The 27,533-nt window shown below is 44.4% G+C and overlaps 2 protein-coding genes across 6 annotated transcripts in view; one reads left to right on the forward strand and one right to left on the reverse strand.

Moving 5' to 3' along the window:
• The window catches only part of LOC129699513 (son of sevenless homolog 1), a 147,077-nt gene extending 135,928 nt beyond the window's left edge, over nucleotides 1–11,149 (reverse strand). For both annotated transcript variants that reach the window (XM_055639372.1, XM_055639371.1), the window contains exon 1: nucleotides 10,819–11,149. In XM_055639372.1, coding sequence (XP_055495347.1) covers nucleotides 10,819–10,905 — 87 coding nt within the window. In that variant the 5' untranslated portion in view covers nucleotides 10,906–11,149. The remainder of the gene's footprint in view (nucleotides 1–10,818) is intronic.
• A 378-nt stretch (nucleotides 11,150–11,527) lies between these two features.
• LOC129699514 (retinol dehydrogenase 13-like) overlaps nucleotides 11,528–27,533 on the forward strand; it is a 32,868-nt gene continuing 16,862 nt past the window's right edge. Inside the window, exons 1-2 of one of the 4 annotated variants that reach the window (XM_055639376.1) lie at nucleotides 20,676–20,810; nucleotides 22,487–22,635. Coding sequence is in view for 1 of the 4 variants with exons in the window: in XM_055639373.1 (XP_055495348.1) it covers nucleotides 20,746–20,810 (65 nt within the window). In the remaining 3 variants the exon portion in view is untranslated. Of the gene's footprint in view, nucleotides 11,685–20,651; nucleotides 20,811–22,486; nucleotides 22,636–27,533 lie in introns of those variants that run through there. The other 3 variants (XM_055639374.1, XM_055639375.1, XM_055639373.1) reach the window with 3 other exon arrangements.

A 27,533-nucleotide genomic window follows, 5' to 3' on the forward strand; every position in this document is an offset into this window, starting at 1 on the left:
ATTCATTTCCTGATGGAGAATGGCAAGGGTACTGCAGAAATGATTGAAATCTTAAGATCACAAAACACATGTCAATGTGTCATAAACAAAATTCCAATTTTGTGCAAGACTGCAGAGAGTCTCTTCTTCCAGATTAGTGCTGAAGGTATAAGCACAATGCAAAACAAACTTAAAAATTCATGTTAAGATTCATTTTTAACCAAATTAAATAAAGTTACTGGGCACACTGACAGGAGTAAAGAGACAGTAATTAATTAGTAGGGCATCAATCAATTCAGGAAATTGATATTTATACCAACTATGCCGACTTCAACTATGAGACAGGCTCTGGACATCCGATTTTAGGATCTCAAGAATTCTCCAGAATAGTCTTGCAGATTACAGTAGGTGCTGTACTGGAGGAACTCAGCGGGTCAGGCAGCATCTATGGAGGGCATGGACAAGCGATATATTGGGTCAGGACACTACATGCCCGGTAACATCCCAATCCAAAATGTCATCTTCCATTCCCTCTACAGATGCTGCCTGACCCACTGAATTCTTCCAGTACAGCGTTTAGGCTCCAGATTCCAATATCTGCAGTTCCTTCCATTTCGTAGATTACAGATTAGTTCAATGTGCAATGAAGAGTGCAATGAAATTCCTTGTTCACATGAATTTCAGAGTAAACAATATACCCACAATAATAACAAAAATAACCATAAATATGACAAGTGCAAAACAGCAGAATGTTGCAAAATTACAGTGAAAAATAACACATTATCCACAAACATACAATACAAATACCAATTTTGTTCACTATATTGTCATGCAAGTGTCTACGAAAACAGAAACGTTGGACTTGTAGAAGAGAAGAAAACAACCCACGTGCTTAACGAGGACTTGACAAAGCATCAGAAAATGGCAGTGTACAATGCTTTAAATGTTCAGTGTTGCAACAGATGCAGCACCTGCAATAGCAAAGGGGAAAAAAAGGATTCTCGGATCCTTGACACACAATCCCAAAATTTCTAGTATTTCTCTCTCCTATTGCATCATCAATCGTGAACATCTTGCAATCAGATACTTGAAATTCAAATAATTTAAACATCATGTTACTTGTCGACTTCAAAAGATTTTTAAAAATGGGTTAAAATCTCAAAATGAAAATAAATAACAAACAAGTGACATATCATGCTGCTGTATTGTGGGGGTGTTATCTGCAAGTAATGTCTTAAACAGGTTTGTGGCATGATACAGCAACATTAAGTGCTTTTCTTTTTGTAAGTTGGAGTGTTTGCAATAAAAACATGTTTAAAAAATGGAAGACCTCTAGAGCAGGCCATAGGCAGAGTATCCTTTGGTAAAAGATATCAGCCATGATCATATTAAATGGCGGTGCAGGCTCGAAGGGCCGAATGGCCTACTCCTGCACCTAATTTCTATGTTTCTATGTTTCTATTCACCTCTTGACACTCTAAAACCATTCCACAATCTACAAGGCACAAGTTAGGAATATGGTGGAACATTCACTACTCACCTGGATGAATGCAGCTCCAATATCTCTCAAGACCCTCAACTACACCAGGGGCAAGGCAGCTTGGTATTCCATCTACCATTCTAAACATTTGTTTACTACCCAACCAGTGCATACTAAAATTTCCTGATTTTAAATTGTCTGACAATAATCTTAGTGTCAGTAATAAGGTTAAATATCTTGGGCATTTTATTACAGAACAAATAACAGATGATGAGGATATTTATAGGCAACGACGTATGCTGTATGTACAGGCGGATATTCTCTTGCGTATGTTTGGTGCGTGTACCGATGTGGTGAAGATGTCTCTGTTTAGAGCATATTGCACACCACTCTATACTGCACACCTGTGGCCAAACTACAGAAAGACAAGTTTGCTGAGACTATAATGGTGCCATGAGAACACTGCTAAGGAAACCTAGATGGTGTAGTGCAAAGATCATAGAGCGTAGCAAGATGGTTCACTCCACGAAAAAGCCATAGTAGGTGATAGGTAATCTTTAGCGCCATTTCCTTAACTGGCTTCCATCATGGCGTCTTTTTTTATTTCCCCTTACCATTTCCATACTTTTTCAATAGCTGCCATGACCCGTTTGATGTCATCCTTCACCCTGCTCCTGGTCTCGGCCCGCACCGATCTGTTGGACATGGTGTGTGTGTGTGTGTGTGTGTGTGTGTGTGTGTGTGTGTGTGTGTGTGTGTGTGTGTGTGTGTGTGTGTGTGTGTGTGTGTGTGTGTGCGCGCGTGTGTGTGTGTAGTGTGGTTGAGTCTGAGAGGAGAAGCGCCGGCACCAAGAGCGAGCGAACGCACGGACGAAAGCAAAGATCATCGAGCGGCAAAGGTGACATTTCGGGTCGAGACCCTTCTTCAGACTGTCATGGGACAGAGGAACAACAGATATAGACGGTATTAAGGACAAATGAATGGAAGATATGCATATATCTCCCGTTTCCCTTGACTGTCAGTCTGAAGAAGGGTCTGGACCCGAAATGTCACCTATGCCGCTCTATGATCTTTGCTTTCGTCCGTCTGTCCGCGTGTTCGCTCGCTCTTGGTGCCAGCGCTTCTCCCCTCAGACTCCGCCAAACAAACAAACACAAACACACACACACACACACACACACACAGCATGTCCGGCAGATCGGTGCAGGCCGAGACCAGGAACAGGGCGAAGGATGACATCAAACGGGTCATAGCAGCTATTGAAAAAGTCGGCCCGAAATATCACCGAGTCCTTTTCTCCAGAGATGCTGCCTGATCCGCTAATTTACTCCAGCCTTTTGTATCTGTCTTCGGTTTAAACCAGCATCTGCAGTTCCTCCCTGTACAAGGTATGTGCCGTTTTTGTGTGTAGTAGCGTGTCCAGTCAGATTTGGCTTCCAGTCATATTAACAATCACGCAAGTTTCCACACACACACACACTTACTTCAGCAAATAACGACCAAGGCAATGCTGACACTGACGGGGGAAATTGATGAGGGTTTACTGAATTTTAAAAGAAAATTAAAAAAAAAATTTTTTAAACATTTGAAAAAACACAAACTGTTCTCCCGCAACGCTCATTACACTGCGAGAGGCATAACTGAAGTCGGGTCGGGTCAGGTTTAATGAAATGGCGGAAGTTACGCTCCGCTGCGTACAACACGTCAGTCCATTGGATTTCGCAGGAGAGGACCATCTTGCTCCAATCTAAGATTTTGGTGTAGTGTTAGTAACATGTTTGTGGCTGCAGGAGCCAGTACTTTAGAAGCTATCCTAAGAAATCATATGTATGAATTCATTTGCAGGATAAATGACTCTAAAAATGTAATTATCGTGGCCTTGACAAACATAAGGTTTAGCACAACACGCTACGAATTCCAGTTGTGGAGACACTGGTATCACTGTCTCGTTGTAGGACATTGATCTTTCTTTTTTATTCTGGATTTTAAATCATGTATTGTGTTTTTTGTATATAATTTATGATGCTTTTATAAGTGATGTACTAAGATTTTATATGTATTTTATGGTGTTTTGTCTGGACCTCGAGTCCAAAATAAAGTTTAATTATAATAATAATAACTAGTCTGCACAAAGAATTAAATGCACTCCAAAGCTACGCCTAAACACCTCCCAAATCAAGGAATAAAGGAACATCATCACCTTTGATTTCCTTTCCGTTGAACAGTTTCCTGAGCAGGAAACGTTTCACAGCTCTTCCATCTATGCTGGGTTAAATTCCAGAAACTTCTTTCCCAACACACTCAGGGCCCAAATTCAAAAGAACAGCAGCAATATAAGGGCACAGCTCATCACCGCCTGCTGAAAAGTAATTAAACTGGGCCTGGCCGTACTTTTAATACCTTGATCACTGGCCAATACTTCCAAATTCATTTTATACCCAGACTTTTAAATATAACAAACAACTGTTTAAACTTTTGTAAAACGCAAAGTGCTGGAGGAACAGCGGGTCATGGAAACATAGAAAATAGGTGCAGGAGTAGGCCATTTGTCCCTTCGAGCCAGCAACACCATTCAATATGATCATGGCTGATCATCCAAAATCAGTAATCCATTCCTGCTTTCTCCCCATATCCCTTGATTCCGTTAGCCCGAAGAGCTATAGTTAACTTCCGCTTGAATACATCACGCAGCAACGTTGGAGGAAAATGGAGAAGCGACAATTTGGGTTGAGGCCCTTCTTCAAACAGATTAAACTTTTGATTCCTTTCTCTCCTTGGGCAGACCCTCTTCATCACAAGATAGATGAAGAGGTCTGTGTAGGGCTTGCAAAGTTCTACCAGCAGCGATGCGTGACAAGCTGATCATGGACAGTGTGTGTGGCTTTGAGATATTTCTGTGCATGTGAAGCCATTTCTACCTCTGTATTCCCCACCCCACGGAAGACTTCCAAATAGACAGGTTAGCTGCGGGGTATAGACTGTTGTCAGGATAGCTGAGGTGAATTTCCTTGGCAGGTAATAGGGATGGCACCTCACAGTCAGATATTCCAGGTCCGTGGAACATGAACTCAGCAGGACTGCCATGTCTGAGCACCACGAGGTATTGATTAGAAAGCAGACACTGCCACCTCTATAACCTTACCCGAAGACACTTTACAGTCCATCCAGTGAAGGGAGAAGCCCGCGGTTGAATGGCAGTCAGGTATGTCAGCAGTGAGTCATGTCTCTGTGAAGAAGTCTCTCACTTCTTCGGGGTGTCATTCTAGCTTTAAGTTCATCTAGCTTATTTTCCATGGATTGCATATTAGCCAGGAGAACATTTATTCTGTCAATTTATAGGGTAAATCCATTCTAATGTGTATTTTGATGAACAATGATCAAATCAACAATGACTCGGCTCCCAATCTGTACATATAGAACTGTTATTTGCATTCTGCAGCGCTATGACTTTGGTTGGAGTGGCTTCAATCTGCAGCAGAAGGTTGAAATATTTCCTTCCTATCGAAATGAATAGCACTACTGCAGATGGAGGTGGGATGTGATATTGCAATAAGATTGGGTTTATGGCTTGCATGTCATCCAATTGCAGAGGCAAAGTAAAGGCAGATTTCCAAGAGCAGCCAAACACGAGGACTCTTCTTCTTTCGCTCCCCCAGCCCCACCAAATGTCTTTTGTGAGCATGAGTGAAAAAGCCCATGGATGACGCTGCTTGCTGCATTTATACCATACAGTCAAATATGCAAGGTTAACTCCCTCCATAGATAATCTCAATTGTTTGATTTATTTCTTAGGACATACACTATTAAGTATTTTCCCTGACCATCACGAACATGCAAAATTATGAGTGAGGCTCACAATTCTCCTGATCCTCAATGCCAGAGAGAAATTTTGAAATGGATCTCCACAAACCTATGATGTTAAGACAGACTTATACAACAGTGAAACCCTCTTAATATCATCACAAAACTGGTTCAGTGTTATCATACCCTCAATTTTAAGGTTAAAGCTGGAAACCATGCCAAAAATTCATAAGCACCAAAGAAATATGGATGTCATAATCCTCTCAATTAGAGTATCCTAACAGAACATACGAAGTTATATAGATATTCTACTAATCAAAAGCTGCTTACAATTCTCCTTAAATCTTCAGCCTTCGCTAACAGGAGATACCACATTGCAATTAACTGTGATGTTTTGAACCTCAATCAAAATAATTCAATATATAACTTAGTCGGCAAGGATCAGTTGGGAGACAGACTGTTTTCATACTGTATAACTCTGACTCTTTAGAAACTTTTATGGATTTATCTGCAATGTTACAAGAACAATATATTTTCAAGAAAAAGCATTTTATAATTATGTGTATGAAACATAGAAAACAAATTATTCTTCATTGGTATCTTTTGATACAGTTACTTCTTCCAATTTCTCAAAATATTTATTCGCAAGTGAAATTCCAAAATAAGATATATCATATAGCACTAAAACAATATCAAGACTATGGGAATTACATTTAACATATTCAATTACTTTAGAAAAGTATTCTAGAAAGAACTTATAGACACCCTGGAAAATAATTCATAGAACTTAGAATTTTACAGCACAACAGGCCCTTCAGCCCACAACGTCTGTGCCTAAAACGATGCCAAGACCATCTTTAATCTACCTGTGCATAACCACATCCCTCCATATCAATGCCCATCCAAAAGCCTCATAATTGCCACTATCTTATCTGCCTCCAGCATCAACCCTGGCAACGCGATGCAGGCACCTACCAACCTCTGTGCAAAAAAGGTTGCCCCGCACACTTCCTTTAAACCTATCCCCCCCCTCACCTAAAAGCTATCCCATCTAGTTATTGATTTTTCCACCTGTGGAAAAAGGTTCTGACTGTCTACCCATTCTCAAAATGTCTCTCAAAATTTTACATACCTCTATCAGGTCTTCCCGCAACCTCCGGCATTCCAGAGAACAAGTCTGTCCAACCTCTCCCTGTAGCTAATACCCCTAATCCAGGCAACATACTGGTCGGCACACATTGTTCCTATAAAGCTGCATCATGACATCCTCACTCTTATAGTCAATGCCGTGATCCATGAAGGCAGTTATACCATATGCTTCCATACTCTATAAACTTATGTTGTCACTTTCAGGGAGCTATAGACTTGAACCCCAAGATCCCTCAGTACATCAATGCTGTTGACGGTCATACTATTAATTGGATAATTCAGAACAAGGAAATGTGTGCAAGGATACAAAATGCTCCATCAGCATGTACGCTCAACTGAAGTATTACATTCCATGGGTCCAATTCACAGAATTACACAATCAATCAGCACAGATGTTTGTTATAGGTATGTCGAATGATGACTACAATAATAATTTTAATTCTCAACTCCTCAGTCAGTGTCTGCGCACACAAGACTGGACAACATTAACATCTAAACAAGATGCTGGAGGAACTCAGCAGGTCAGACAGCATCTGTGGATGGAATGGATAGATGAACTGCCTTCAGTCAGAAGGGTCCTTGACCAAAAAGTCATCAATTCATTCCCTCCACAGATGCTGCCTGACCCGTTGAGTTCATACAACATTTAGAGTTTTGCACAACATTCCAGCACCTGCACTACCTTATGTCAACAGAGACCTGGACTGATATATTGCAACAAAGCTTCACCACACCAAATACAAGACAATAACCATCTCCTTCTCTGTTTAACATCAGTAGATTTGTCATCATTGACATTCGATGGGTGTTATCACTGACAAAGCCGAACTGGACCAGCCACATATATGCTGCAACTGAACACCAAATCAGAGATTGACAATTATTTTGGGTCTTTCCATGACCTTCAAGGCACAAGTCAGGAGCATGATGGCATCAGATCTAGGTCAAACAACATACAAGAAACTTGACACAAGCCAGACAAAGAGCACACTTGACTAGCTCGCCTCCCACCACATTAAAACATTAACACTTTCCATAAATGCTGCAAATTGTCTCATGGTAAAGCTTCTGCAAAGTACACGGCAAAAACTCACCAAGATTTCAACAGTTATGAGCCTGTCCTACTTAGGCGATTTTTCAGGCGACTGTCAAGTCGTAGCAGGTCGCTGAAAAAACGGCGACTGGAACGGCGACTGTCAGAGTGGAACACACACACACATCGCTTCCTTCACCAGCCAGTTATGCAGGCGGGGGACAGGGCAAGCGGGGGGGGGGGGGGGGGGGGGGGGGGGGGGGGAGGAGCACTGTCTGAGTGAAATTCACACGGTGCAAAGCCAATGTGATGCAGAAACACACCATGATGAACAGGAAGGTTGGCGCTGTAAATAAGACGGTGAAAGCACAGTGTACGGGAAGGGTCACTTGTCCTTTAAAAGAGGGGGGAGAAGGGGGAAGCGAGGTGGGGAGAAGGAGTGGAGACAACTTTTAAAGTGCCAGAGATACATGGCTGCGAAGCTCGGCAAACATTAACATTACGGGTTTGTTATCCTTGGTTCTGAAAATTACTGTTTACGTTTTATTCCCCAATGAGCCAATGAAATTCACCGGTCAGCAACGGCGACAACCTACGACCTCTTGGCGACACACTACCAATGCACCTATGTCACGAGAATTCTCACTGCTCTCCATGGCGTAAAAATTCTGGTCGCTGATAATTTTGAATATGTTGAAAAATTAGCGGCGACCAGAATGCCGTTACGACTTGCTGTGAGTCTGAGGGCACTACTCACGACCATGAATGCGACTCCCCGGCAGCCACCCGCGAACATAGCCTCCTGTAGTCGCTGAAAAAGTCGCCTAAGTGGGACTGGCCCATTACCTCCTCAAAGGCCATGCTGATAACGCGTGCATCCTCAAACAATAAAGAACTAAATAGATTGATGAAAAATCTAAACTCATAATTCCCGACTGCATAAACATTTCTGAGCATATGGAAATGTACAAGTTCCTCTTCAGTTATACACCATCCTGGTGAAAGATATTCACCAGTCTTCCATCATTACCGAATAAATATCCTGGTACTCGCAACCTTATAGCTGCACAGAAAGACCCTCAAAGAGGACTAATACAACCTTCAAGATGGAGGCTCATTACCATCTTCTCAAGGGAAATCACAAATAGGTAATACATTTCAGCATTCCCATTAAGCCTCACAACCAATGAAACAATCAGATATTGTGCCAGTGCCAGCATTTTGAAATAGCTAAAATACTGACCCAAATTTTCCCCATTGACCTGCAAATCTTTCCTGTTCAACCTTATATACAAATCACTTTTAAAATCTGGTTTCACCATCCTTTGAACAAGTCCATTGCAGATCATAAACAAGTACACAAATTAAATCAGAAAATATTGGAAATATTCAGATCAGCCAACACACCTGGAGAGCGAAAATGAGTTAGCATTTGAGGCAAATAGGATTTCATCAGAACTAGGCAAAACTAGATATAAAACATCACAGAGATAGGGGGAAGAGTGGGGAGAACAAAAAGGAAAGTTATTAGCAGATTAGAGGCGAAGAAAGATTGAAGGACCAAAATGGTGATGGGAACAGCTGAAAGATTGAAAAGAAAGGCTACGAATAAAGCTTTTGGATCATGAAAACGCTTTATAAACAAGTTTATAGTTACATTTGAAAGCAAACTAATAACATATAGAATGAACAACATTCCATATTCAGTTTGCTCAAGTAACTTACACCAAGATAGTCACTTCTCTTCCACACAGACAGCAAAGTGCCGCAGCTGGTAGAGCTGCTGCCTCACAGAGCCAAAGACATAAGTTCGATCCTGACCTCGGTGCTGTCTGTGTGGAGTTTGGGTTCCCTCCAGGGGCTCAGATTCCCTGCCACATCCCAAAGATGTGCAGGTTTGTAGGTTAACTGGCCTTCTGTAAATTGCCCCTCGCGTGTAGGAAGTGGATTACAATAGAACCAGTGTGAACGGGAGATCGATGTTCGGTATGAACTCAGTGGGCCAAAGGGCCTGTTTCCATTTTGTACCTTTCAATTCAATACACACCCCCAATAAGTTAAGCATGCAAGACCAATTACCTCTCAACTCAAATCTTTCCCTACAAGCAGTCATGTTTTTTTTCATTTTCTAAGAAACAGCAAAGAAACAGGCCCTTTGGCCCACTGAGTCCATTCCAGCCATCACATTAGTTCTATGCTATGGTGCCTATACACCATTAACTTCCAAATTAAAAGATTTTATTGTTTCATAGGTCTAAACCTAGGCTTCAGTATCACACCAATCACATCAACTATTCACGATATAGAAACTATCACATCTCCAACAGACATCAACGGAAGGATAGTAGAGGATATGAAAACTAATTAAATTCTGTTCCATCTGGGGCCAGGCATACCAAGTAATCAGAATACAATGAATACAGAAATCTGCTTTTGTCTTTTTCTAGCACAGCATTTACTGACATGCAAGATGTTTTCTGTAATCATGGCAATGTTCTGCAGAAGCAACAATTATTTTGCAACAAGTGTCTTTTTTAATTTAAAAAAAGCCCTTACACAATAATAACAATATTAGAAAGAGAGTGTTTTAAAAGTGTTAGAAATTTGAATTTGTTTTAATAATTCAAACTGACCTTTCATTCTCAAAATTAATTCAAATTACTTGCCTCAAAATGGAATGGTACCTAACATTTTTGTTTTATGAACTGCGCTTGTGTTTTATGAAAACAATGAAGCCTGAAAACCGAGTTCTGGCACAGATTGGAGAAAATAAATATTAGAAATGTGTTCCTTAAGCATCCCCTTCAAGTTCCATATTTTATCTTAAATCACAATAAACAAAATAAAGGTAGAATCTGAAGCCTCTCGTTACAATCATTTTCCTGCTGTTCGCTGAACAGAAATCCAGACATAACCCTACAATGCGCATGCACCTTGAAAATATCTGATTACAATCACCCTACCCAGCCCCAACATATCCGAACCATCAATTATTCCAAATAGGACATTACTTGCACCGGGAAATAAACCAAAAGAGACAGATAAAACTACATGAATTGGAGATTCAGAGGGTGATCTTGAAAGGCCAATATCATAACACTGAAACATTGGATTACGTTGCTCTCCAATGAGGATGCCAGTTCAATAAAATCAGTCAAACCTAGAAATCCAAATTTCCCGTTGAGGCAACTGGCTGCTTTATACAAGTCTTCTCCATCCTCTCGACTGAAGCGTTGACATTGATGCTCTATGCACACGCCTTTGGCTGAATTGCCACCCAAACAAAATAAAAACACAAGCCCTCCCACCCCCAAGTAAAGATACACAGCAGATGGCAGCGATACGAGAGCCGGCGTTGTGCAATGAGGGCCCTTACCTTGCGCAGAGCGGCGACCAGCAGACCCCGCCATTTAGGCGCATTGTCCTCGCTGAACAAGTCGTACTGTTGCTGCGGCTGTTGCATGGCGCTGCCTGTCCGGCTCACGGCAAGGGACGGCCCGACCTCCTCCTCGATCGCCACTCCTCGGGGGTGATCCCGGAGAATATATTGCTCTTCCAACCCCCTCCTTCTCGCCCTCCTGTTAAGCAACTACCTCACACTCTCTCTCCCTTACCCTCCTTCTCCCCCCTTCTCACTCCTTCCCCTCTCACGCTCCCTCCTTCACTACTCTGGCTTTGGCCGATCGCCCCTCATTCCAGTCACAGCGATAACCCCCCCCCCCCCCCCCCCCACCCCTCCTGCCCCCCACCCCTCCACCAACTGAAAGTTTCTGATCGTTCTCCCCCCGCCGCCGCCACCACCACCCCCCAACCCCCTTCCCCAGGCACCCAACCCCCCCCTTCCCCAGGCCCCCACCCCTTCGGGCTGTGCTGTGTCCTGCCCCAGGCCCGGGCCCGGCCCGCAGCGCCCCGCCCCCACCCCCCAACACTCGGCTGCTGTCCGGCTGGCGCGCGCGCGCCGGGGACACCATCCGGCTGCCCGGGCAACCGGGGGCAAGAAGGGGCGCGCGCAACGCAACGCACCAACGGCCGCCCGCCCGCCCGCCCGCGAGCCGCAGCGCGGTCTCGGCTCGAGAGCGGCGGTCAGTCGTTGCCCCGGATCTCCGGAGGAGCAGCGGGGGCACTCGCCAGCTGACCTCGCTTATATTCACACCAAATCTTCCTTCTTTTCCCCTCCCCTCCTTCTGCTCTCTTGCGATCACATACTGGAAGACAACTCCGTTGCCGGCGGCGGCTCAGAAGGTTAGTTGAGGGAAGGTGTTGGCAGGGGGAAAGGGTTGGAGAAATCGCCTTCAACACAAAAATGTCCCGAATGTTGTCTTCAAACTTGAGGTCTCATCGCCACTGCGCATGCGGGCCACCGCATTTTTTTTCCGCCAAACGCGGAAAAGGGAACGGTGCCCCCGCCTGCGCACTGCCGCCCGCGGAGCGTTCTGGAAAATGTAGTCCGTTCTGCGGATCTTAGTCTGCGGGCAGCGAGTTGCAGATGCTGGAAGGCTGAAACAAAAAGCAAGATTCTGGAAACGTTCAGCGGAGAAGTGAGGAGCTTCGCGTTGCACGTCAACGACTTTTGATTAGAGCCGAGTACTGTGCATTTTCAGCAATTTCCAGTGTTTGATGCGCCTGCTGCAGAGTTTCAATGAGCGAGGATGATCCGATGCAATAAGTCTTGCAACTTCCAGTACCGGCGGCCGTACTGACGTACGGATGAACTCTGCGGCTTGACTTTGCTCCCGGAATCAATCCTGCCGCAGTTTGACCTGTTAAAGCAAGATCAGTGGAGACGCAAGGAACTACAAATGCTGACATCTTGAGCAAAACACAAAATGCTGGATGGCCTCAGAGCTGTCAGGCAGCATCTGTGGAGGGAATGGACAGGCGACGTTTCGGGTCGGGACCCTTCAGGCTTTGTGTCTCATGCAACATTTGAGAGTCTCAGAACAGCGCCTCATATTCCGCTTGGGTAACCTGCAACCCAACGGTGTGAACATTGAATTCTCCAATTTCAATTAATACCCCATTTCCTTCCCTTTCCACCCACCCACCCCCCGCTGTGCACACATTTCTCCCACCTCTTAAATTATCCTGCGCCTTTCCCCTCCACCATACACTTATTCCCCAGAATCCCATATTTCCTTTTCACCCACACCCATCTTCCCCTCCCTGTCCCCTTCCACCCATATCCCCCCCTCTTTACATTTCACCACTCTTCTCTCATCTGACACCTTTTCACCTCAAACCTTTGCCACTTACTCCACCCATCTGTCAAACACCCCTCCCTCACCTGTATCTACCTATTACTTTACCAGGCTTTGCCCCCCCCCCACCTCTCTTTTTCAGCGTCCCGTCTCCCCAACTCCATCAGTCCGAAGGGTCCTGACCCAAAATTGTCTGTCCATTTCCCTCCACAGATGCTGCCTGACCTGCTGAGTTCCAAGAGTATCTGCAGTTTCAGGGGTGTAAAGGTATAATCCAGGAGAAATTCTTATTTTTCCCTTTAGTGCGGCAGCGCATCTGGCAATCTATATTTTCAAGTGTCAAGAAAGTTTCATTGTCATATGTAACAGTAAAGGAACCTTGAAATTCTTACTTACAACAGCTTTATAGGCACATTAATGCAATAATATACAGAAAAAAATACAATGATCAATAAACCAATAAATTAATAATCATTAATATCAGGTAAAAGATAAGCATTAATACCAAGGTAATCCTTGGACCCGATCTTCCAACCTACCTCACCGTTGGGCTGCATCTGGGTCTTTTTTGTGGTAATGTAATGCTATAACGCCATATTCTGAACTTAAGTATTTTTCTCTTTGTACTATCTGTTGTACTTATTGTATTCATGTACATTACAATTTGATTTGACAAAAGGTTTTCACGATATCTTGATACACCTGACAATAATAAACCGAAACCCATAGCTACCGAAACAATTTAATACAAAGTTTGTCAAAGGGTCACAGAAAATGTGTCAACCAAGGAATTTACAGAAGATCAGAGCACATCATATTTTTTTGCTCCGGATTACAGCATCTGTGCTCTTCTGATGCCGTGTTGACTCAAAACATTCCTTTCTTCCAGCAGTTTACTTTTGCTCCAGGTTCCAGCCTTCATGTTCATGCTGACCAATAAAAGCCAATACCACAATGGTACATACAGGTATACCTTTTTCTTAATGGGATGTGGTTTCATAGTTTAGTTTGGAGATACAGCATGGAAACAGGTCCTTTGGCCCAACGAGACTGCACCAACCAGCAATCGCCCATGCACCAGTAATATCCTGCATGCTAGGGGCAATTTTTACAGATGCCAATTAACCTACAAACCTGCACGTCTTTGGAATGTAGGAGAAACAAGAGTATCTGGAGAAAACCTACACAGTTACAGGGAGAATGTACAAACTCCTTACAGACAGCACCCATAGGATCGCATCCAGGTCTCTGACGCTTCTTCTTGCGTTGAAGCAGCAGGCGTCTGCAGCAGGGTGATGCCATCTGGTTCAACATCCGTAGGTGCCCACCCTAAAAAGGGCGCATGGTTGGCGCCAAGTTGAGGTTGCATTTCTGCTGCTGTCTTTGTTGCAGTTCGCCTGACTAATGTCAGCTGATAGGGCTCACCACGGGGAGGTCGACAACATGAGCCCCGTCTCTGACGCTATAAAGCAGCAGCTCTACATCTGCACCACTGTGCCGTTTGATGTAGGGTTGATATATAGTTGATGGGCCAAATGGCTTAGCTGGGGTGTAAACTGCCAAAGCGAAATGCAACGAATAATGCATTTCGTTGTCTCTGTACTTTACACTGACAATGACAATTAAAATTGAATCTGAATCTGAAATATGAGGTGCTGCTCCTCCAATTTACGGTGGTCTCACTCTGGCCATGGAGGAGGCCCGGGACAGAGAGGTTGGATTCGGAATGGGAGGAGGAGTTGAAGTGCTGAGCCACCGGGAGATCAGGTTGGTTATTGCGAACCGAGCGGAGGTATTGGGCGAAGCGATCGCCAAGCCTACGCTTGGTCTCACCGATGTAGGACAGCTGATACCTAGAGCAGCGGATGCAATAGATGAGGTTGGAGGTGCAGGTGAACCTCTGCTGTACCTGGAAAGACCGCTTGGATCCTTGAATGGAGTCAAGGGGGGAGGTAAAGCGACAAGTGTAGCATTTTCTGCAGTTGCAAGGGAAAGTGCCAGGAGAGGTGGTGGTTTGGGTGAGAAGGGACAAATTGACCAGGGCCTTATGGAGGCAGCGGTCTGCAGAAAGCCGACAGGGGAGGAGATGGGAAGATGTGGCAAGTGGTGGGATCCCGTTGGTAGACAAAGCTGGAGAAAATCAGCGGGTGAGGCAGCATCTTTGGAGGGAAGGAATAGACAACGTTTCGGGTCGAGACCCTTCTTCACACTGATGTCGGGAGGGGTGCGGGGGGCTGGAAAAAGTAAGAAAAAGGCGGAGACAGTGGGCTGTGGGAGAGCTGGGAATGGGAGGGGAAGGAGGGAGAAAGCAGGGACTACCTGAAATTGGAGAAGCCAATTTTCATGCCCCTGAGGTGTAAACTACCCAAGCAAAATATGAGGTGCTGACCCTCCAATTTTCGGTGGGCCGCACTCTGGCCATGGAGGAGGCCCAGGACAGAAAGGTCGGATTCGGAATGGGATGGGGGAGTTGAAGTGCTGAGCCACCGGGAGATCAGGTTGTATATTGCAAACTGAGTGGAGGTGTTGTGCGAAGCGATCGCCAAGCCCGAGCTTGGTCTCACCGAGGTTGATCATGCGCTGAATAATCCAACCGGATTTTTGTTTGGAAGTGGAAAGAGACAATAGAAAGTGCATTAATTGCAACGTGTAAAAAGAGATGTGATACTGTATTGCAATTTTGATGCATGTCATTGTGGTATATATCATGTCTTGATTGGTGAATATGTTTAGTTTGCGACTTTATTTGAAGCAGCAATAATATGTGAATGCTTCATTGACCACAATTCCGACTGGTAACTACGCACTTCGTCCGAGCACGTTATCGCACACATCATGCAAGCCATCTTAAATGACCACCTAAACTGTCATTTGGCAACCTAAAAAGCTGCCGAGGTTGCCCGGCTGGCAACTGGGAAAAAAAGTTAAGTGAGAGCCTTGATTTAATACATCTGTTGTAATTAATTGTACTGGCCATTACATTCCATGCACTAACATAATTTATAATAGGTTTGGGTTCATTATTGTCACGTTCCAAGGTACAGTGAAAAGCTGTGTTTTCCGTGCTATCCAATCAGATTAGATAACACTATACATAAATACAATAAATTCACACACAAGTACAATATGTAGAGCAAAGAGAAGATACAGAGTGCAGAATATAGTTCTCAGCTTTGTAGAGTGTCAGTTCCAGAGACCAATGTCTGCAATGAGAGAAAGGTGATTCGGAGTGTATCTAACTTATGGAAGAATTGTTCGGAAGCCTGATAACAGAGGGGAAGAAGCTGTTCTGCGTCTGGAATTGCCGCTTTCAAGCTTCTGTACCTTCTGCCAGGCGGGAGCAGGGAGAAGAAGTAATGACCGGGGTGCAACGAGTCGTAGGGTTATGTTGACACAAGGAACTGCAGATGCTGCTTTTCACAAAAAAAGACACAAAGTGCTGGAGTCACAGCAGGTCAGGCACCATACCTGGAAGACCCACTGATTTACTCCAGCACATTGTGTCCTTGATCATGTTGGTTGCTTTTCCCAGGCAACGTGAAGTCTCGACGGAGTCAATGATGGAGAATCGGGTCTGTGTGATGTGGAGTAATGCTTTATGTTATGTTTCATATGTTAGCTTTTCATTCCCAAACATTCCACCTTGGAATACAAGAAACTGCAGATACTGAAATCTTAAGCTAGGCACAAAGTGCTGGAGGAACCCAGTGGGTCAGGTAGCATCTGTGGAGGGAAATGGACAGGTGACTTTTTAGGTCGGGAGACGGGACCCTTCCTCAGACTGGGATAGGTTTGTGCAGTTAATACACACAGCTATCCCCCTTGGTCTCCACTGGCAGGTGGACCCCTTAGCATGGTCCTTCCTCAAAGAGCCTTGGCATTGGATGCACTGAGCTTGTATTTCTTCATTATGTACTTCATTGTGTCCTGGAATGTACCAGATAGCCGTATTCACTTATGGACATCTGTTAACTCGAAGACCAACAGGTGTTGGACAGACCAAACATCTTAAATGTTGCCTCTCAGCTTAAAGCTTTGGGTTTTGACATTTCTACCATGGGAAAAAGGTTTTGACTGTTTTCCCTATCCATACCTCTCATAATTTTATATACTTTTATCAGGTCTCCCCTCAACCTCCAACACACCAGTCGATGTTGGTCTGTGCATGTGTCTGGATACAGCCCATAGTCACAGATCTTGTGCTGTGTTTAGACTTACAAGGATATCACCAGGACTTGAAAGGCTGGGCTATAGGGAGAGTTTTGGGGAGGCTAGGAATTTATTTCTTGGAGCACAGGCAGTTGAGGGGGTGGTCTTATAGAAATTGTGAATGCACCGTCTTTTTCCCAGGGTAGGGGAATCAAGAAACAGAACAGAGTGTGTAAGAAAACTGCAGATGCTGGTTTAGAGCAAAGATAGCGGAACAGGCAGCATCTCTGGAGAGAAGGATTGGGTGAAGTTTCGGGTCGAGACCCTTCTTCAGACTGGTTAGGGATAAGAGAAACGAGAGAGATAGACAGTGATGTGGAGAGATAAAGAACAATGAATGAAAGATATGCAAAAAAGTAATGATGATAAAGCAAATAGGCCATTTGTTTCCTACCAATGTACAAACAAGCTGTTTGTAGGGTGAAAATGAGAAGCTAGTGCGACGAGTGGGAGAGGGATAGAGGGAATACCGGGACTACCTGAAGAGAGAGAAATCAATATTCATACCACTGGGCTTCAAGCTGAGATGCTGCTCCTCCAATTTACATTTAGCCCCACTCTGACAATGGAGGAGACCAAGGACAGAAAGATCTGTGTAGGAATGGGAAGGAGAATTAAAGTGTCCAGCAACCGGGAGATCTGGTTGGTTCAGGCGGGCTGAGCGAAGGTGTACCGCGAAACGATCGCACAGCCTGCCTTTGTTCTCGCCGATGTACAAGAGTCCACATCTTGAACAACGGATACAGTAGAGAAGGTTGGAGGAGGTGCAGGTGAACCTCTGCCTAACCTGAAAGGACTGTCTGGGTCCTTGGACAGAGTTGAGGGTGGAGGTATAGCGGCAGGTGTTGCATCTTCTGTGATTGCTGGGTAAGGTACCTGGGGAGGGGGTGGGAAGGGATGAGTTAACCAGGGAGTTGCAGAGGGAACGTTCTCTACGGAAGGTGGAGATGGGAAAATGTGGCTAGTGGTGGGATCCCGTTGGAGGTGGCGGATATTTTGGTGGATTATGTGTTGTATGCGACAGCTGATGGGGTGGAAGGTTAAGACTAAGGGGAGTCTCTGTTGCGACTAGGGGGGTGGTGAGCAAGGGCAGAGCTGCAGGTTACTGAGCAGACACGAGTGAGGGCCTCATCTCTGATGGGAGAGGGGAACCCCCGTTCCCTAAAGAATGAGGACATCTTGGATGTTCCAGTATGGATCACCTCATCTTGGGCGCAGATGCAGCGTTGATGGAGGAATTAGGAGTAGAGGATAGAGCCTTTGCAGGAAGCAGAGTGGGAAGAAGTGTAGGCGAGATAGTTGTGGGAGTCCGTGGGCTTGTAAGAGACGTCAGTCAATAGTCTATTTCCTGTGATGGAGACTGAGATCAAGAAAGGGGAGGGAGGTGTCTGTGATGGTCTGAGTAAATTTGAGTGCAGGATGAAAATTGGTGGTGAAGTTGAAGAAGTCCATATGTTTTGCATGGGTGCAGGAGATAGCACCGATGCAGTCATCAATGTAACGGAGATAGAGTTTGGGGATAGGGCCAGTGTACGCCTGGAACAGGGATTGTTCAACGTTCCCTACAAAGAGGGGGCATAGCTGGGGCCTCTGCGGGTGCCCACAGCTACGCTTCGGACTTGGAGGAAGTGGGAGGAGTCAAAGGAGAAGTTGGTGAGGGTGAGGACCAACTCCGCTAGGAGTAGAGTGTTAGTAGACAGAAATTGGATGGTTCTGCGGTCAAGGAAGAAACGGAGGGCTTTAAGGCCTTCCTGGTGGTGGAAGGACCAGAGAACATAGGTTTAGGGGGAGAGGGGGAAGATATAATAGGAACCTGAGAGGCAACATTTCCACACAGAGGGTGGTTGGTATATGGAACAAGCTGCCAGAAATGGTAGTTGAGGTAGATACAATAACAGCATTTAAAAGACACTTGGACAGGTACATGTTTAAGAAAGAACTGCAGATGCTGGAAAAATTGAAGGTAGACATCCCTTTATCCTGGGTAGACAAAGATGCTTGAGAAACTCAGTGGGTGAGGCAGCATCTATGGAGCGAAGGATTAGGTGATGTTTCGGGTCAAGACTGTTCTTCAGACTGATGTTGGGGTGGGGGGCAGGAAGAAGTTGTGCTGGCACCATTCGGTCAGTCGGTCGATCTCACTTCTATACTCTGACTGTTTTTCTGTGTCTCTGTGCCTTGATGTTGTTCCTGTGCCTCGCAGTACTGTGCATATCACAATAAAGTTAAACTTGTACGTGAATAGTATAATTTAGGACCAAACTAAAGGGTCTCCTGGTTCGTGAAACCCATAATTTAAAACAATATTAGGAGACTTAACACCTTCCAATGAAAGGATAGTGGAAGTATAATAAAGAGATTTATGAAATTTCACTTCAACACGTAAGCTTCCCAAAGGCAAGTTTGCTGGCAAGGAACAATTTCATTTTGTGATCACAAAAAACTGCAGATGTTGTCACTTTAAGCGTTGTCACTTTAACCCCCTCTTATACTGTCTCTACACCTACGACTGTAGTCCGGCCCACAACAACAACCGCATCGTCAAATTTGCTGACGACACTACTGTGGTCGGACTTATTTCGAAGGGAGACGAGGCAGCCTACAGAGAGGAAGTCCTGAAGTTGACAACCTGGTGCTCAGAAAACAATCTGGCTCTGAACACCAGGAAAACAAAAGAGCTCATTGTCGACTTCAGGAGGCACAGCACCGACTTAGCCCCCCCTACACATCAACGGCGAGTGTGTGGAGAGGGTCAACACCTTCCGGTTTCTCGGTGTCCATATCGCTGCTGACATCTCCTGGACGGACAACACGACAGCGGTCATCAAGAAGGCTCAGCAGCGGATGCACTTCCTGAGGGTCCTCAGGAAGCACAACCTGGACTCTAACCTGCTGCTGACCTTCTACCGCTCGTCCATCGAGAGCCTGCTGACATACTGCATTACAGCATGGTATGGCAGCTGCACCATGGCAGACAGGGAGAGGCTTCAGAGGGTAACCAGGACAGCGCAGAGGATCATTGGCTGCCCTCTCCCCTCCCTGATGGACATCTACACCTCCCGCTGCCTTAGCAGGGCAAAGAAGATCATCAAAGACAGCTCCCATCCTGCGTTTGGACTGTTCGACCTGCTGCCCTCTGGAAGGCGCTATAGGTGCATCAAATCCAGGACAAACAGACTCAGGAATAGTTGCTTTCCGAGAATTATATCTACTATAAATTCAAATTCACACATGCACTGACTACACCGCCCAACACGGACTTCCATCTGTATATATGTATATATGAATGTAGCGCCGCAGAATTTGTGCACCTATTCCCACCCCCCCCCCCCCCCCCCCCCCCATCTCCCTTCTGTTTTTTGTTTTCTGTCTCTTGTTTTTTGTGCTAAATTGTATGTATGCACTGAGTACGAGCAGCTTTCAGTTTCACTGTACATGTATAGTGACAATAAAATGGCATATCTATCTATCTATCTATCTAGTCACACGCGGCGTCGAACAAAGAGGTGGAGTTAATTAAAACAAAAACAAAAGCATAATGCAATCGGTGAAAATCTAAAGTAACATCAAGGAGTGCTGGAAATAATCAGTGGGCCAGAGCAAAGATCGCTATAGAATCTTTGGGCCAGAGGTGACCTGTGGAGAGGCAGTCAGATGCAAAGATCATGGAGCTCCGCTCTATCATTTTTGGTCAGATCCTGGTGCAGGTCGGCGACGTTTTCATCAAAGGTCCACGTTAGGACTACATTTCCCAGTGAGCCCCTCGTCTCAACGTCACTCTGCGCCTTGGTACCGGGCAGTGGTGATTGGTCTGTATCCAAGGCCCGCCTGCTGGCGGTTGATGGCAGCGGACGGAGCGAGTGTGAGTTTCCGAGCGGAATCGCAGAGCGAGGGCCATGAATAAGTATATAGTGCCACTGTCCATCGCGGGGACCGTGATTGGCGGCATGGTTCTGGCCAAGTAAGTAGTTGGCTGCGAGTCGGTCTGTAGTCCTGACTCAAGGGTATTTAACTTTTTCATGCAGCCTGGGAACAGGTCCTTCGGCCCAACATTCCCACCGAGATGTCCATTCTCCGCTAGCCTGCTGCTGCACGCATAGAAGCTCGCTGCAGCGATCACAATCTAGGGTCATTGAGAAGCGGAGTCCGGTGGGGCAGCCCTCAAACAACGGAAGGGATATCACCCCTGCGGTACTGGGCTTGGTTTAAGGATAGTTGCAAACACCGCTGAATGGTGACGTTAATTAATGTATAGATGCTTAGAATGTCAACAGAGATTTTGCACAGTCCACTCCAAAGATGTACAGGTCTGTAGGTTAATTGGCTTGATAAAATTGTAAATTCAGATCAGATCAGATTCAGATTCAAACTTTATTGTCATTGTACAGTGTATAGTACAGAAACAACGAAATACAGTTAACATCTCCCCAGAAGAGCGAACATAGAATAATGAGCAATAAATATATATACGTACATACAGTCGTAGTAGTGCAATTTTTCTGGGGGAAGGAGTGTGGGGAGGGGGGTGACTGGCAATCACCGAGGTACATAGTTAAGTAATGTAACAGCCGCAGGGAAGAAGCTGTTTCTGGACCTGCTGGTCTGGCAACGGAGAGACCTGTAGCACCTCCCGGATGGTAAACAGACTGTGGCTGGGGTGAGAGCAGTCCTTGACGATGCTGCGCGCCCTTCGCAGACATCGCTTGCTTTGGACAGACTCAATGGAGGGGAGTGAGGAACCGGTGATGCGTTGGGCAGTTTTCACCACCCACTGCAGTGCTTTCCGGTCGGAGACAGAGCAGTTGCCATACCATACTGTAATACAGTTGGTAAGGATGTTCTCGATGGTGCAGCGGTAGAAGTTCACTAGAATCTGAGGAGACAGATGGACCTTCTTTAGTCTCCTCAGGAAGAAGAGACGCTGGTGAGCCTTCTTGACCAGTGTTGAGGTATTGTGGGTCCAAGAGAGGTTGACCCCCAGAAACCTGAAGCTGGAAACACGTTCCACCTTCGTCCCGTTAATATGGATGGGGGTGTGCGTGCCTCCCCTAGACCTTCTGAAGTCTACAATGAGCTCCTTGGTCTTCTTGGAGTTAAGGGCCAGGTTGTTGTCAGCGCACCATGCTGCTAGGAGCTGGACCTCCTCCCTATAGGTCGACTCATCGTTGTTGCTGATGATGCCAATCACCGTTGTATCATCTGCATACTTGATGATGGTGTTAGTACCAGTCGTGTTGTCCCTAGTGTGTGTGTGTGCACAGGATAGTGATAATGTGCGGGCATGTGTGGACTCTGGGTCTAAGGGCCTGTTTCCGCGCTGAATCACTAAACTAAATTGAACAGTTTTTGTTTTAAATTTTATTTTGGGGGTAAGTAAATCCCACCTGCCTGCATTTGACCCATATTCCGCGAAACCTTTCCTAACTATAGGGAGGTTGCATGGCAGTCGGGTCACGACCCGTGACCCATACTGTTGCTACGCTACGCCAACTGGAGTGCACGCGATGAACTGCAGGTAAGCACTGAGCATTGTTTCCAGCGTAGCGGCCCGTTAAAACCTGCCGAAATGGTCAATTTTTGCGCTGTAAATAATTATGGAAATCAGGATAAGCGTGAGAGACCTTTATCCTATTTCAGAAATCCAAAAGTGAGGAGAAATGACGGTTGATAGAAGCGAGAGCTGAAGGCACAACAACAGCCAAAGTGCTTGGCAAACATTGGCCGTGCAGATATCGAGATTGAAAATATTGGGAATTATCGAGTTTGCTCACTGCATTTCATCAACAGTAAGGCATTATTTGTGTTTTTTCCTGATTTCTTTGGCATCTAAAAAGTTTCAGAAGTGATAAATCTGGCTGTAAAATTTAAAAATCGCCCATGGTTCTAAAGTGGGTTTTTACATGCAAAAAGTAAAACGCCCCTGAAGCAAAATTTATCATTAAAAAAATCGCAAACCGTACTTGGGTTTTGAATTACATTTTACTCGGATACAAGCCAAGGAATGGCATAATTGTTAGCTGTTAATTGGACATAATCAACCTCAGCAAATTGACAATATCCTATTGAAAGGGAGTGGGTGTTTAAGCTGTCAGGACATTTTATTATTTGCCAAAATATACATCTCAATAGCATAATGATAGAAAACTTACTTTTCCACACACCACTCGTAAGTCTGGAGATTTTATTAATGATAAATTTAGCTTCAGAAGCGTTTTCCTTTTGCATGTAAAAACCCACTTCAGAACCATGGGCGATTTATAAATTTTACAGCCAGATTACCTCTGTGTGTCTCTCACGGTTACTCCGACTTCCACAATTATTTACAGCGCAAAAATTCACCATTTTGGCGATTTTTAACAGGTAGGAAAGTACGCGTTTCGTGCATTAACAACATACACCTGAAGCTGCGATGTCCTCCAGATGGATTGAGCGGCTCCGTGCATCAAGCTCTTTGACCCGGTGACCTTACGTGCAACCCCCCTATATATGTCGTATTTTTAATATTTTTATATTTAAAAAGAACTGCATATGCTGGAAAAATCGAAGGTAAAATGCTGGAGAAAATCAGCGGGTGATGCAGCATCTATGCAGCGAAGGAATAAGTGACGTTTCGGGTCGAGACCCTTCTTCAGACTGATGTGGGGATTGTGGGGGGGGAAGAAGAAATAAGAAGAAAAATATTTTATAGTATCTCTCATCTACGTCCTCTGGTAGCTTGCTCTATATACCCACCACTCTGAAAGAAAATGACCCCATACCTCCAGATTCAGAGACAGTTTCTTCCCAACAAGCAACTGCACCATACTATTAACAACTAGAAAGCGGGCCTACCATCTACCTCATTGGAGACCCTCCAAGGAGGAAGCGGCAGTGGAACGGAGTGACCAAGACGACGGGCAACAGAAAGAAACGGTGGCTGGTGAGAGGGGAGGGTGCCCCACGATGATCAAGTATGTCCTGTTGGTGGGGGCCTGAAGAAAGCGATGTCCCCAGGGGCTACAATGTTAGCCGCAACAGCAGTCACGTCAACTGGACCGTGCAATGCATGAAGAAGGACTCGCTGCTGCACCTTGCGTGCCGTGGGTGGCATTGGCATGTTCGTCCACTATCCGCAATACGCTGTAAAGAGGTCCATTAAAACGAGTTTACTGTAACTAAATTCTTACTTGCTGCAACTGAATAGGCCTGTTAATGCAATAACACACAGAGAAATATACAGTAATCTGTAATACTAGATAAACAGACCATAATTGTGCAAAACCAAAGTGTGTAGTGTAACCAAAAACAGTCCATAGTATATCATAGTTGTTGAAGTAGTGGTTAATGTTGTTTAGTGTTCAGATGATGAATATAGATAGGTTGGAAGAAAGCTATACAAACTACAACTGCCTCTAAGTTACTAGATTCCAGCAATATTTAGCTTAAGGTCTGGGAATTGTTTTTAACTATATTACTGAGCCCTGTTAGTCTCACTCTGCAGTAGGCTTCGAAAATATGAAAGCATTTATTAGTATGTGGAGCTAAAGAGAAACATAATCAATGCTTCAAGCCTCTGCAACACTGATTCAGTAATTCAACAACAATGCAGAACAAAGTTTGCTTAATTGTCATATGCACCAGCAATGGAACTTTATTCAGAATAAATACGAAAACTGCAAAAAAACTCTTCAGACATTCTCGGTGTCTCTACATTCATAGGTGTCATCTGAGTAATGTTCGCAACCATCTTTAAACAAAACACCCTTGCCACACATGTGGCCCCCTGAGGTGATATCCCTTCTCATGTTTGAGGGTTGTGCTGCATATGCTGATCACTGCCCTGGACGTGGTCATAGATGTTGGTCTGGAAAAGTTTGTTGAACAAAGGAAAGGAATGTCCAGCTGACTGGCACATTGCATGGCATCTTTTGCAACACCAAGGCAGGTAGAATCTCACCAGGTAATGACACTTGGTACCCATATGCTTTGGCTCTAAGCACAGCCTATTGCAGCCACACACAAAAGGTGGTCATCAGGATGAAGGCAACATTTGTTGTGTCACAAGTAGTCAATTACTATTTTTAAGACATGTCACAAACAATTATATTTTCCATAAATATATTATCAACTCAAATGTTAGTGAATGTGAGGAAAGTCAAATGTTTATAATTTGATACCTAAAATCTCAATGACTGCCTAAAGTCTCAATGTCTTCAGCACAACATAAAATTGAACTGAGTACTGGTCAGCCCATGATCAGCATGGAAATGAAAGTAGGTATGTGGGGGAAGGGCAAGTTTTTGAAAATGAATTGGATGCCTGTTAATGGAGGTTAGTGGAGAAAGGTTTAGTCTGCATCTCAGTAGAGCTGCACTTAACCCAAAATACTTAATGTTCTTGATGGGCATTAATAGTCACACAGTTCCCAGACCTAATGCATTTCTTGCAAGCATAGGCACTAAGAAAAGTACTTATGCTGTCTGCTATATATCCAATGAGGATGGGATACAAAAACCATGACCAGTTCTTTTTTATAACACAATTGTTTAGAAAATGAAACGCAAAGCATTTGGTTATAAAATGCTTTATGTTTAAAAAGTGTCTTTTATATAGCTACAATTAAAGTGGCTCTTCACTATTATTACAATGCACCTTAGCCTACCTTCTCACTGCTGTGTAATGGGATGCTTTTTTTAAATGATCATAAAGTAACCATTGGTCCGGTCCTTTCTTTTCTGTGAAATAATGGGATCTTTAACACAACGAAGAACCGACACCTCTCCCTTTCCAATAATGTGTTTGTACCTCATGGTCATTTCATATTGTAAAAAGAGCCAGAAGGATGTGCTGGCATTGAAGATGGTCCAGAGGAGGTTTACGTAAATCATCCCAGGAATGATTGGGTGAACATATGATGAGCATTTGACGGCACTGGGCCTGTACTTGTTGGAGTTTACAAGGATGAGGGGGAACCTTCATTGAAACTTACTGAATAGTGATAAGCCTGGATAGAGTGGATGTGGAGAGGATGTTTCCACTGGTGGGAGAGTGTAGGACCAAAGGCATGGCCTCAGAATAAAATAATGTACCTTTAGAAAGGAGATGAGGAATTTCTTTAGTCAGAGGGTGGTGAATCTGTGGAATTCATTGCCACAGAAGGCTGTGGAGGCCGTCAAAGGATAGGTTTAAGGTGGAGATTGAAATTTGTTTATTAGTACGGGTGTCGGGTTATGGAGAGAAGGCAGGAGAATGCTGTTGAGAGGGAAAGATAGATCAGCCACAGTTGAATGGCAGAGTAGACCTGATGGTCTGAATTGTCCAATTCTGCTCCAATAATTTATGAACATCCTAGTAACTTTGTCTGAATTTTAATGATATTTGGTATATTATAAGAAATAGTTCAAAGAGCATAGAACAATACAGCATAGGAACAGGCCCTTCAGCGCACAATGTCTGTGCTGAACATAATACCAAGTTACATTCATCTCCGTCTGCATATGATCCATATCCCCCCCCTATTCCCTGCATGTGCCTATCCAAACGTCTCTTAAATGACACCATTGTATCTGCCTCCCTTGTTAGGGATTTCTCCTATGATTTTCCCTTGTTAATCTGATCAATGAAATTTCACTGCTGTCACTCACCAGGTGGAACTATGGAATCTGATCAACACATATTACTTTGTCATCTAGAATAAGAAGGAATTCTTTAGTTAATTAGCCAATAGTTGACCCAATGCTGCTGCCAGGACAACGGGCCTTTAAGATCAAGTTAAAGCTCTACATTTTTAACATCTTTGGACTTGAATAATACAAAATGGTGCTGGAAACGTGGCAACTCTTGTGTACTGCCTCAGTGTAATCTACTATTCCAAACTCATGTACTTAAGTATGATTGTGCCTATGTGTAGTAAGATTTTTTTTCTTAATTATATGCAAAAAGGTATCTCACTATACCTTGGTACATGTGACAATAAATAACTATTAAATATGTCAGAAATTCAGCCTGCAATATTCTGTTAAAAAAATATGTTGAAATCGCTTGGTTCAGGCTTCACCATTGGCAGTGGTGTGCAAAGTAGGGCATGTAGGCCACAACCAATCTTTGGGCTGCCATTTTTCAGCCTGCTTCAGTGGCAGTCCCAAGGACGTAGGTTTAAGGTGAGTAGGGAAGATTTAATAGCCACCTGGGGGGGGCAACTGTCACACAGAGGGTGGTCGGTGTATGAAACATACTGCCAGAGGAGGTGGTTGAGGCAGGTACTATAAACAGCATTTAAAAGACACTTGGACAGGTACATGGATAGGAAGCGATTAGAGATATATGGGCCAAATGCGGGAAGATGGGACTAGCTTAGATGGGGCACCATGGTCGGCATTCATTAGTTGGGCCGGAACACCTGTTTATGTGCGGTATGAAAATGGATATTACTCTATAACTTACAAGGACCGATGGGAAAACTTTAAGCTTATTAATACTTAATCACATTTAAGAGCACAGTTTGTATTGGGGGATGTTATCAGAAGCTGCTGCAGAATATATCTGTTGTAAGATTGTATGAAATTTGCAACAATAAAGGGCATAGGTTTAAGGTGAGAGGGGAAAGAACCTGAAGGGCAATGTTTTCATGCAGAAGGTGGTGGGTATGTGAAACAAACAGCCAGATGAGGTATTGAAGGCAGGTACGTGTATAGGAAAATGTTTA

This window comes from Leucoraja erinacea, chromosome 8 (assembly GCF_028641065.1).
Source record: "Leucoraja erinacea ecotype New England chromosome 8, Leri_hhj_1, whole genome shotgun sequence".
Classification (NCBI taxonomy): Eukaryota; Metazoa; Chordata; class Chondrichthyes; order Rajiformes; family Rajidae; genus Leucoraja; species Leucoraja erinaceus.